At 49.7% G+C, this 10,303-nt stretch overlaps 1 protein-coding gene across 9 annotated transcripts in view; it reads right to left on the minus strand.

The window, feature by feature from the left end:
• WDFY4 (WDFY family member 4) overlaps positions 1 to 10,303 on the minus strand; it is a 285,914-nt gene that overhangs the window by 33,936 nt on the left and 241,675 nt on the right. For 7 of the 9 annotated variants that reach the window (XR_013368304.1, XR_013368303.1, XM_077878621.1 and 4 more), the window contains 4 exons: positions 9,114 to 9,156; positions 7,832 to 7,951; positions 5,735 to 5,852; positions 4,007 to 4,116 (listed from right to left, as the gene is read on the minus strand). Coding sequence is in view for 6 of the 9 variants with exons in the window: in XM_077878621.1 (XP_077734747.1) it covers positions 4,007 to 4,116; positions 5,735 to 5,852; positions 7,832 to 7,951; positions 9,114 to 9,156 (391 nt within the window). In the remaining 3 variants the exon portion in view is untranslated. Of the gene's footprint in view, positions 1 to 4,006; positions 4,117 to 5,734; positions 5,853 to 7,831; positions 7,952 to 9,113; positions 9,157 to 10,303 lie in introns of those variants that run through there. The other 2 variants (XR_013368305.1, XM_077878622.1) reach the window with 2 other exon arrangements.

The raw sequence follows: 10,303 nt of genomic DNA on the forward strand, positions 1-10,303 counted from the left end.
CAGGGCCTTCCTGGGGCACCTCACCTCATCTTTACCTCCTACTGAGGCAGGGGTTATGTTAAAGGAGGAGGAATGGAGACTCGGAGACTCGGCTCTTCAACACTAGCAATTAGAAGGTTCTAAGGCCAGGACTTCTTTCCGGGCCTGCCTGCCTCCACTACAGGATTCTTTTCTAATGCTCCTCCTCCAGGCGGCATGATGCTAATTAAGCCTTTGTTTGGGCACAGCTTCGGGCCCTGGACCTGGATCTGCAGCCCGGCACCCGGGAGCCGCCAGGCGCCCCGATCTCCACTCTGCGGTTAGCGCACGTTAGTCTTCCCGCCGACCAGCCGCCGGGCCCGGGAGGCTGCGAACACCCTCCGCACTGCCGCTGACAGCCGCCCCCGCCCGGCCGTGACTGCGGCCACACGGCCTGTAGGTGTCCCTCGCACGGCCGCTGTGCCCTCCTGTGCCCTCTCCGGGGCGCCGCTGCCTGGCCCTGCCCGGGAGGCCCCGCGCGCTGGCCAGGGGAGGGCTGGGGGCCCCGCTCCGGCGCACCGTGGTCTCAGGCCTCCGGCCTGCATCTCGTCACGCTGCCTGTGGCACGTCACCTGCCCCGGTCGCCCGGGCCGTGCCATCTCTTCTGGGTTGTGACGGTCTATCCTTGGAAGACGGGTTTGAGGCGGAAGATCAAACACAGAAACCTCAGAGGAACGTGCCGATTCCAAGAGCAGCTCAGAGTTCAGAAGATGCAACGTGAAGGGGAAATAAAGCACACCTCACGGCCAGGGATGGGAGGGGCCACACGGCAATCCCAGCTGGTGTGTGAGAGGTGTGCCCTCTGTCCACACCCCGCTCAGGGGACAGGCCGCAGGGCCCAGCAACACTGTGTCCCTCCCCCTCCCCCCGCACTGGGCCACACCGCGAGCCGCATAGACCCAGCTCTCCGCACCAGAGGCACTGGCGCCGCGAGCCACTGAACCGAGCAAGCAAGTCCCTCGGGCTTATTCACACTAACAGGCAAGAGGCAGTTTACTTCATGCAAAACAGGGAAGCCTGCCTTTTGCTACACTGACTCTTGCAGGCACACCTGGCCTGGAGACACCTGACATTCTCAGTTCCCTGCTCTCCAGATAAATAAAACAAGAAGGGGGTGCCTGGGTGGCCAGTCGGTTAAGCATCTGCCTTTGACTCAGGTCATGACCACAGGGTCCTGGGATGGAGCCCCACATCCGGCTCCCTGCTCAGTGGGGGAATCTGCTTCTCCTTCTCTGTCACTCCTCCCCTGCCGCTTGTGCTCTCCCTCTAAAATAAGTAAATAAAATCTTTAAAAAATAAAATCAGAAGGGCTCATGTCTGGATTCTATACCTTTTCCACCTTTCTTACTCTTCCTTATCCCGTGGTCCATGCTGGGGAATGGAAGTCTAGTCTGTTGAGAATATGGTGAGGATCCTTTCCTTGTCACCACACAGGGGTGAAGCAAAGGTCTCTTAAGAAGAAATGAACCTGCTCCCTAGATGGCAGGGTGGAATAGAGGAAAGAGCCTGACTCGAGGAAGATGGCAGAACATTCCTCAGGAGGTCTGTGAAGGCCCCAGGACTCCCAAAGGAGATCAGGTGTATTCCCCCCAGCCTTTTGCCCATGCCCTTGGAAGCTCAAACTCATCTTTTAGTCTAAGGAAAAAGCAGAAGATAGTGGGTTTTTCTTATGGCCCACTAGAAGAGGCAGTTAGAAGTAGCACACATGGGGAGCCTAAATGATTTCAACTCAGATGGGCCAACATGCCACAGATAGATTTGAGCCAGGGAAACCAGGAATCACATCGGACTTCAATATGGAGCCAAAGGGCTGAAGCTAATGTAACTACATGTATACCATCCAAAAGCAGATAAAATGGGTTCTGGCCATTTTGCACTGGTTTAGAGCATCTCAAACCAGTTTGGTGAGGTCACCAGTGGATCAAACTAGCTTAAAAAAAGCTCAAACTAGTTGTGACTAACTTCAGAGTGGCCTTAACCCAATATCTTCATGGAATTGCGGCACACCTGTTTCATCTGGCTAATGCCATCCTGGAATGCTTCTATACAGTCCAGACTGTCTTGAATTAGCTTAGCCCAGAGGGGACCAGCTTGAAGTTCAGGCTTACTCAGATTTGATCTGGCTGATTGCAGGGAGAAGAAGGAAGGTAACAATGATTGATCACCTATGCAGTGCCCAGCCCTGACCTACAGGCTTTACCCACATTTCCTCATCTAATCTCAACAGCTCAGAGAGTTGTGTATAATTAACCCTCACTTCCAGAGATAATGTAACTTGCAGAAGATTCTGTTATCTGTGAAGTAGCAGAGCTGGCATATAAATCTCATAGCTGGTGCCATTTCGATTCCACTCTGCCTCTTGTCCATGTGAGAGGACCTTTAGTAACAGGTAGAGATGGGGCTTTAGAGCACGGGACCCAAGGGACAAAAGAGAGCGATTAAAGCATCCAGAACTGCCTGGAGGGAATGCCTTAACGGAATGGAATGCACCACCATCATCATCCACTGTGATCGTCACTTCTTGTGGATTAATGAGCAACATCTGGATGGGATTCCTGGCACGGGCTATAGCTCTGGGACCATTTGTTCTCCAAACCAAACTTACTTAAAATGCTTGTTGCCTGAGAAAGGCTCAGGGGAAGCACACTTATTATTTTTGAGTGATGAATTTCCATGGAGAGGAGTTTATACAATGTCTAGACAATCCATGCCTTTAAGGATGGAGAACACTATGCCAAGACACAGAAGACAGGAGGGAGTTTGTTCCTAGTTGGAGAAATCACTTTGACCTTGTCTACCCATTCCTGCCTAGGGCTCAGGAATTGGATTTAGTGCTGATGCGGCCTTTGGTCTTTCAGGGGCAAGGTCATCTGACCACAAGTGTGGCCTTGTTGGTGAGGTCAGACCAGAACCCACAACTCCTGGAACGCTCATATGTTCCGTTTGATGTACTTCGCTATCAGAGTAAGTCTGTGCATATTCATGGCCTGTTGCCCGCCATAGCTTATGCCTTCCTCTCCGCAGGACACTTGTGAGGCCTGGAGCAGGTCAGACCCTACTCTTGGGCTGTGTGCTGCACTCACTTTGGGGCTGACTGAGCCAGCTGGTTGCAGCTGGGTTGCCCAGTGGCTCTCCCCAGTCAAAAGCTATGCCCCTGGGACAACCTGGGAAGCAGGAGCCCAGTGATAAGGTCGGAAAGAAAAGAGAGAAAATTAACTTCTAGCCTGCCTGCAAAGGACTCTATCCCAGCAACCCCACGTGCCTTCCACAGCACCACCCACTCAGAGCCAGACTTGCTCACTTCACACTGGGTAGGGCTGCCAGGTAAGACACAACGGGGCCCAGCTATACTTGAATTTTAGATGAACAACAAATAATTTCTTAGTATAAAAAAATTCACTGTTTATCTGAGATTCAAATTTACCTGGGCATCCTGTGTTTTGTGAAATCTGGCAACCCTACACTGGCATGATGAGTGGTCTATTGCTTTATGGGTAGGTAAGCTGGTTAGTTTCTTTCTCTGGTTCAGCTATTCCTTATTCAAATATTTTGTCCTTTTAAGCCTTTCACCTTGTACTTAGGGTAGCTGTCTCTGTTCTGACATCGCAAGTGATATTCTTGTCACTCTTCCTTCTCTGTGTTTATTTTTCCAATTTCCGACCACCTATCTTCAAGGAAGTCCTCAAGCTTTCTGCTTTTCCTTTTCCACTAAAACCTATTTATGTTAAGTATTCCCTCCCCCCCCCATATCTTTTATTCCTTATTTTTAGAGTCTTTTTGCAACACTGTTGGGCAGACACGCAGGTCACTGCAGGTCACTGACAATGACAGCCTGCCTCAGCTGGACCACCTAGAACCCTGGAGTCAGCATCAAGTGGGAATCCCTAGCTGAAGATTGGATTTCTAGCAGGGAGATCCCTGCTTCATCCAAGCCTAGCTCTTAGTCTGTGAGATAAAGTTGTGTGTGTGTGTGGGGGGGGGAGCTCACCTGCAGAGAGCAGAAGGCCTGGGTATAGGGTGGCATCCGGACCAGGTAGGAGGCGACAATGATGGCCGAGGAGTAGTGAGTGTAGTAGTGGCACTGGACAGTCATGTCTCCTGCAATGAAAGGATACATCTGGGGTGGATTTCCCACCTGAGCTGGGAAATCCTATAGACACACAGGCTCTATGATCCTCAAGCATGAGAACAAGCCCTGCTCAAGAGAGCACCTGCAGGCCACTGGAGCCTTGGTTCTGCTCACAGATGCCATTATAATTTGGCCAGTAACCTCCAGTGGTGAAAAGCCTATTCAAGACCTTCAGCTGCACCCTGGGTCCTCAGTGTCCCACTCTCAAGAATGTGGGCTGAGCCAGGCTCTGGGAAGTCTGGACTCCAGATTTATGGGGAAAAAATGCTTTGGTCTTCTAAGTTAAGGGCTATGTAGCAAGCCCCAACATGCCTACCATCCCATCACCGCAGTCGGCAAAGGCCTGACCCAGCTCCCTGCAGTGACTGCTCAGCCATCTGCTGCCAGCCCCATGCCTAGCCCAAAGCCCTTCCTTGTGCCAAGTCAGTTGTTTGGGAGGTTGGTGGAGGAACTTGTACAATGTCCCAAACCCAATGGGCAGCTCCAATGCACACCCAGGGTGAGATGGGAGAGAATAGGGCCAAAGCTAGTGAGATCCGACGCTCCCTTGGTCTGCCTCTGTGAAAAGTGCCTGGCCACGCCTGGCTACCAGAGGAACAGCACCTGGGTGGGGGACCTGGGGGAGCCCTAATGATTGAACTTCGGCCTCAGAAGGAAATAAGCAGGGAAAGGAGGGGCTTGCGCAACCATCCACATCCTCCCATCTCCCCTGAGCAAGTCTGAGTGCCAGCCTCATGTAGTGCGGGGGTCCCAGGCAGGCCTCTACGGGGCTGTGCAGGATGCGGCAGGAGCCTCCTTACCCTGCTGAGAACCTGCTCACCTAAAGCAACGGTTCAATAAGCCTTCCCAAAGCACGCTGCTTCTGGTTCCCAAGGGAAATTTTCATGGTTCATGGATGGCTCTCCCTTATCTTAAATTACATGTTTATTTCAAAGTGTTTGAAAAAACCAATATAGCAAGGATCAAATGCATGATAGATAAATGTCTTTTTAAAATACACTCATCAAAGTTTAGAAGTGAATAGATCAAAAGAAAAAAAAATTAAGGCAATAAGAGTTCAAGTCTCCTGTGAATGTGGCAAAGATTGTGCAGATGAACAAAGTTTGGGAAGTAGGTTCTAGAGCAAGACAAATACTGGCTCTGCTGTGATCTTGAATGCGTTGCCTGAACTCTCTGAGTTTAATTCCTTCTCTTCAAAATGGACCACTGTGTTTACGAAGGCAGGCTGGCCTGTGCCTGGAACCTAGAAAGTGCCGAGTGAATACACTCTCTGCTTCTGCTTCTGCTGGCCCCTTCGGTGGAGGTATTAGCTCTTAGCACAGTAGTTCTCATTCCCTCCAGACCTCACCACAGCCGTACTTAAGTCAGGATTTCTAGAGGTGAGCCCTGGACATGAGTGTGTTGGAAACCTGCGCGGGTGATGCCTCCGTGTAGCCAGGGTGCAGGCCAGGGCACTAGAGCTGTCTGTCCCCTGTCCAAATGTCATTGTTTCCACGTTAGGTGAGAGCCTAAACAGTTACCAACGACCATTTCAAGGCATTCAGATGAGCAACACTGCAGAAAAATGTCAAGCTGGGATTTACCTACCTTCGGTCTTCTCCACTTCTTTAAACCTCTGGATGAATTTCAGCTTCCTTTCCTTGGTCTGAGCCCCCATGGGCTTTGAGAGATCTCGGAAAGTCTTGGGATTCATCAAGTTCAATGTCTAGAAGGCAGATGTGAGGTTCGAGTTAACTCCCCTCAGACCCTCTTGTACCCCAGCGACACTTCAAGAGCCATGGTCTTTAGTTTTATGGTTCTCTTTATTGGTTTATTGTCATTTGGTCTGAACCCCCTCTGGTGATTAGCAGGCGTGCTGGGGTTTTACGGCCCCAGAGCCAGAGATCCACAAAGACTTAATAAGGGAGAGGAGGAAAATAAAGAGGAGGGGAAGATTGAGTTCACACTGAACCTGTTCCAAGTTGACCCAAATTAGAACATCACCACCACTTACTGAAGAGACTTTCAAAAGAATCCCTGTTGTCCCGGAGGCACTTGGCTCCAGCCCCCACAGAGAGCACTGTACGCTTCAGTAGTTCATGGTCCTTGCCAGGGAGCAAGCTGACTCTCTAGAAGTTAGCAGTCCTCTGTTCCAGGGGGAGATGTGAGCCCCCTCCCTTCTGGGCGATGACAGCATGTAATGTAACCCCTTCCCCTGCCCTGGAGAAGATCATACAAGGCAGTGGAGACCTGAAGGTTTTAAGGCCAGGTATCCTAGGATTGTTTGCTTTTAGCAGAGATGTTCTACGTGTTAGCAGAGGAGCTGTGTATTCCCCAGGGTTTTCATGTCTGATAGAAACTGTTTCTTTATTCTTCCTTTCCTTTTGGCTAGCAGTGAACCACTGCAATCCCCTGGGCGGGCAGGGTGTGTCCCCATCCTGCACCTGCAGAACCAGGCGTGGGGGCAGAGGGAAGCAGGCAATTCTCACACCCCGGTGACAGATGACCCACCTGGAGAGCCATGCTCAGCCACGGCTGGTTTTGCCAGGACAGACTGGGGCTTCAGAGCTGCTAGATCTTCTGATTCTCCAAAAGATATTGGAGAGCCAGATTTTAAGGAGAAATCTCCTGATGTTTAAATACGGGTAAGTAATCAAAATTTCAAGCCAAACAGAAGGGGCTTGTAAACCACCACTTTGCAGCATGTGAGTTAAAGCTGGGATTTGCATGTTTCATTTTTGAAATACCTCAGCCTCAGATGGATCATTAGGGAAATAAAAGGCAACATATGGATGGCAAAAAAAGTTTTGTGTTAAATGTCTTACATCAAAAGACTGAGGCCCCTTCTCCCAAATCCTAGGTATGGGCCTGGATTCCAAGCAGCCCTCGGCAGGACTGGCAAGGGCTGGTCTGAACCAGGACTTATTCACCTTTGGTCTTTATACACTAAGCCCAACACACCTCTTGATGGCCAGAGCCGAGGTGGTCAGGACAGTGCTCTACAGCCAGGTCATTCCCAGCAGTGTCACTGTGGCCCAGCTGTGTCAGCTTTCTTCCTCCGTCCCCTGCCTGCTGAGGTCCAGGGGCACAGGCCAAAGGATGGAATGATCTGGTCTTGCCATCAGCTCCCCCTGTCCCAACATGTCTTGGTCCAGATCCTGGGTGACGTCCACATACCAACATCTCAATGGGAAGTAGTTGTTAGTTGTTTTCTACGACAGGCTACAGGGGAGTAGTTTGTTTTCATTGGGTCTCTGGGTCTCTCTCTGGGTCTCTCCTTTCCTCCACCCCAGACCCACCCAATATATGTTGATTCAGGAAATAAACTCCGTGGCCTACTTCACTGGAAGGACCACCATCGGTCCATGGCAGTGTCTCAACAGATGGGTATCAGCTGCCTTGATAGTAGTGAAAAAGCCAGGAAACCCCCTGGGGCACATGTGAGCAACTGTCCTCTTTGTGCTGGTCATCCCACAGGTGTGTGTGTGCGGGGGGTCCCCTTCCCATAGGTGGAGCTAGACAGGAACTCAAACAGCTGGTTCCTGTCTAGCAAAGGCCTCCTCAGGGGTGAGGGCTGAGCAGCCGTCAGGCCCAGGTAGACCGAATCCCCCATCATAGAGGCTCTGCGTGCTGATCTAGCATGCTCTGGTCTTTAGGGTCAGAAAGCCTCAGGACATCTAAAGAGTATCCACGGGAATACTATACCTGTGAGGTGTAATCAGCCAGGACCCAGGGAAACACTGGATACTGCATATAGTCATTGTAGGTCCTTCCAGCCACGGTGTTGAGGTACATAAGATATTCGAAATTGCTGATGTCCCTTTTCTACCAGAAGGAACAATGAGGAGTTAACCAAACATGGCTGGCATCTTCCTAAGGGCCATGGGGGTCTATCTCTCAGCCCTCTGCAGCCCTCCCCATGCAGGTGAGAATAGGCGCACACACCTCCACCGTTCCCGGTGAGCCTGCTCACAAGCCGGGCCAAATCAGGGAGGCCATACGAATTTCAAGGTGAACTGAAGCAAAGTCGGCCAGGAAAAAATCGTATGTATATACATATGCGTACATATATATATAGCTCAATAGTCCAAAGCCAAGGATAAAGCCTTCTTTTGTTTAGTTGTTGGGTGTGATACTCAAAAGTTGATTAAAATAAGAGCATGGATGCTGTGGGTGAACTTACTGCTGACCTTTTTATGATTAAAAAAAATCAGCTGAGGGGACCTTGCAATCACAGAGAAAGAAGCCTTCAGAGGCTGAACAACTGTCTTCCTCTGGGAATTTAGGGATTTTCTTTTCTGTCCTGTCTTATTGGGACAACACTCATTGTTAGGGCCTTAGAATGTGCAATCAAGGTATTGATTTGTACAGGGACTCTATTTTGGAGAAATTACCAAGGCCAATGAGTGAATGAACAATCCTGTAGAGCTGTCACTTCCTACATGGGACCTGAATGCTATGATCTCCCTTGGCCTCTCGTGGGGAAAGGATTTTGGACAAGAATGACCAAGAGATAATTTCTTGTTGCCATGTGATCTCTAGGACCTACTCTCTTGGGCACCTTGCCTTTCACTGAGAATCACTGGCCAAATGTCTGTTCATTCAAGCTGAGAGCCATGTAGGTCTTCCCAGAACAAGAAGGGAACGCTTGTGCCCCTCTGCACTGTGTCCATTTATAAATAGGTGTCTATCTGCATGCATGGAGCACATGCACATGGAGGGACGTGTCTACACACACACACACACACACACACACACACACACACACACACACACACACTTCTGACTCCAAGCCTCAAGTACTACTTTCATTCACTGAGATCTTTTTAGGGAAGTATTAGGGATATTTTGGTAAACTAAAAAAATAAGATCCCTCCTGCGTCACCCTCATGCTTTGTCTCTCCATCACTGGGGCCTCAGCTTTTTTATTATTTGCCTTCCCAGAGGGTCTTCTCAGACCTAGAGTCCTCTAAGGGGGTCACTATACCTGCCACCTCTGCAGCATGGTCCTATCGGAGCCCGGGTATCTCCTGTGGGGCAGAAAACAATGACAGTGACCAAATATCTCAATTCACAAATGAGGGGAGACATGGGAACTTCTGGGACTCTGTGGGACCAGGGCATCCAGGAAAGCCACAGACTCCCCAGGGCATATAGCAGCTCTCCCAACAGGCTTACAAGATTATTATACAAGCTCTGCTTGCCCCCACACTACCCTACTGAAGGTTGGGCTCTTGTGGTTAATTTTGCTCTGCTGTGATGCTGGAATGTTCTACTGCTGCCTTAAGTGTGGCCTGTGGGGAAGTCCCAGGGCCATGAAGAAGCAGGCTCAGAGGCCTCCCTGGGGCTCCCATAGCCACGCTTCAGCCTTCTTTACCCATGTACATGTAATATATGTGATTATATTATACTGCACATATGTGACTATACTACATGCACATTTTAAAAATGTGGAAGGCCACAAAATATAAGAGTCTTCAAACTACCACTCCCAATCAAGAAGTAGTTAACGGTTTCCAGAATCATTTTACCCCTATACCTGCCTATATGCTTATATCATTGCTGTTGTTTTTTAAATTGATGATACATGAGATAATCTTATCTGTGCTTTGTCACTGGCTTCACAGTGGAGTGCGGTGGAGTCACCTTGCATTGCTCTATAGCCTTCATCTCTATAGCAGCAGGACCCCATAGTACAGATGGATTGGGACTGGTCGAGCCTGCCTCACGGTGGGTTTTGTCCTTACAAATGACCTTTCTGTGACCACTTCAGGTCATAAATCTCGGGATCTTCTGTGAATGTATCCATGAGAGAAATTTCTGGCAGCAGTACTACTGGGATAAAAAGTATGAGCATTTTCAAGTTTGCTACATATTGCCAAACTATCCTCTTAAAACGCTGTACTGATTTATGTTACTACAAATACAATTAAGAAATACAAATCAAACCAAAGAAATACCATTTTTGATCAATGTGGTAGGAAAGGGTTTAGAAGTGCCACAAGATGCTGTGCTGGGAAGGGCATGGGGAGGGGTTCTCTCCACATGAAATGCCCCTTCTGTTCAGTACGGATTTATAGAGCCTGGTTCCCTGACCTCTGTGGTAGCCCATGGTTCCTTTTCCAACTCTGTTTTCTTCCCCCGCTGTCTCCTTGAGACTCTGTTCTACTCTCAAGA

The sequence above is a fragment of the Canis aureus genome, chromosome 29 (genome assembly GCF_053574225.1).
Source record: "Canis aureus isolate CA01 chromosome 29, VMU_Caureus_v.1.0, whole genome shotgun sequence".
NCBI classification, from domain to species: domain Eukaryota; kingdom Metazoa; phylum Chordata; class Mammalia; order Carnivora; family Canidae; genus Canis; species Canis aureus.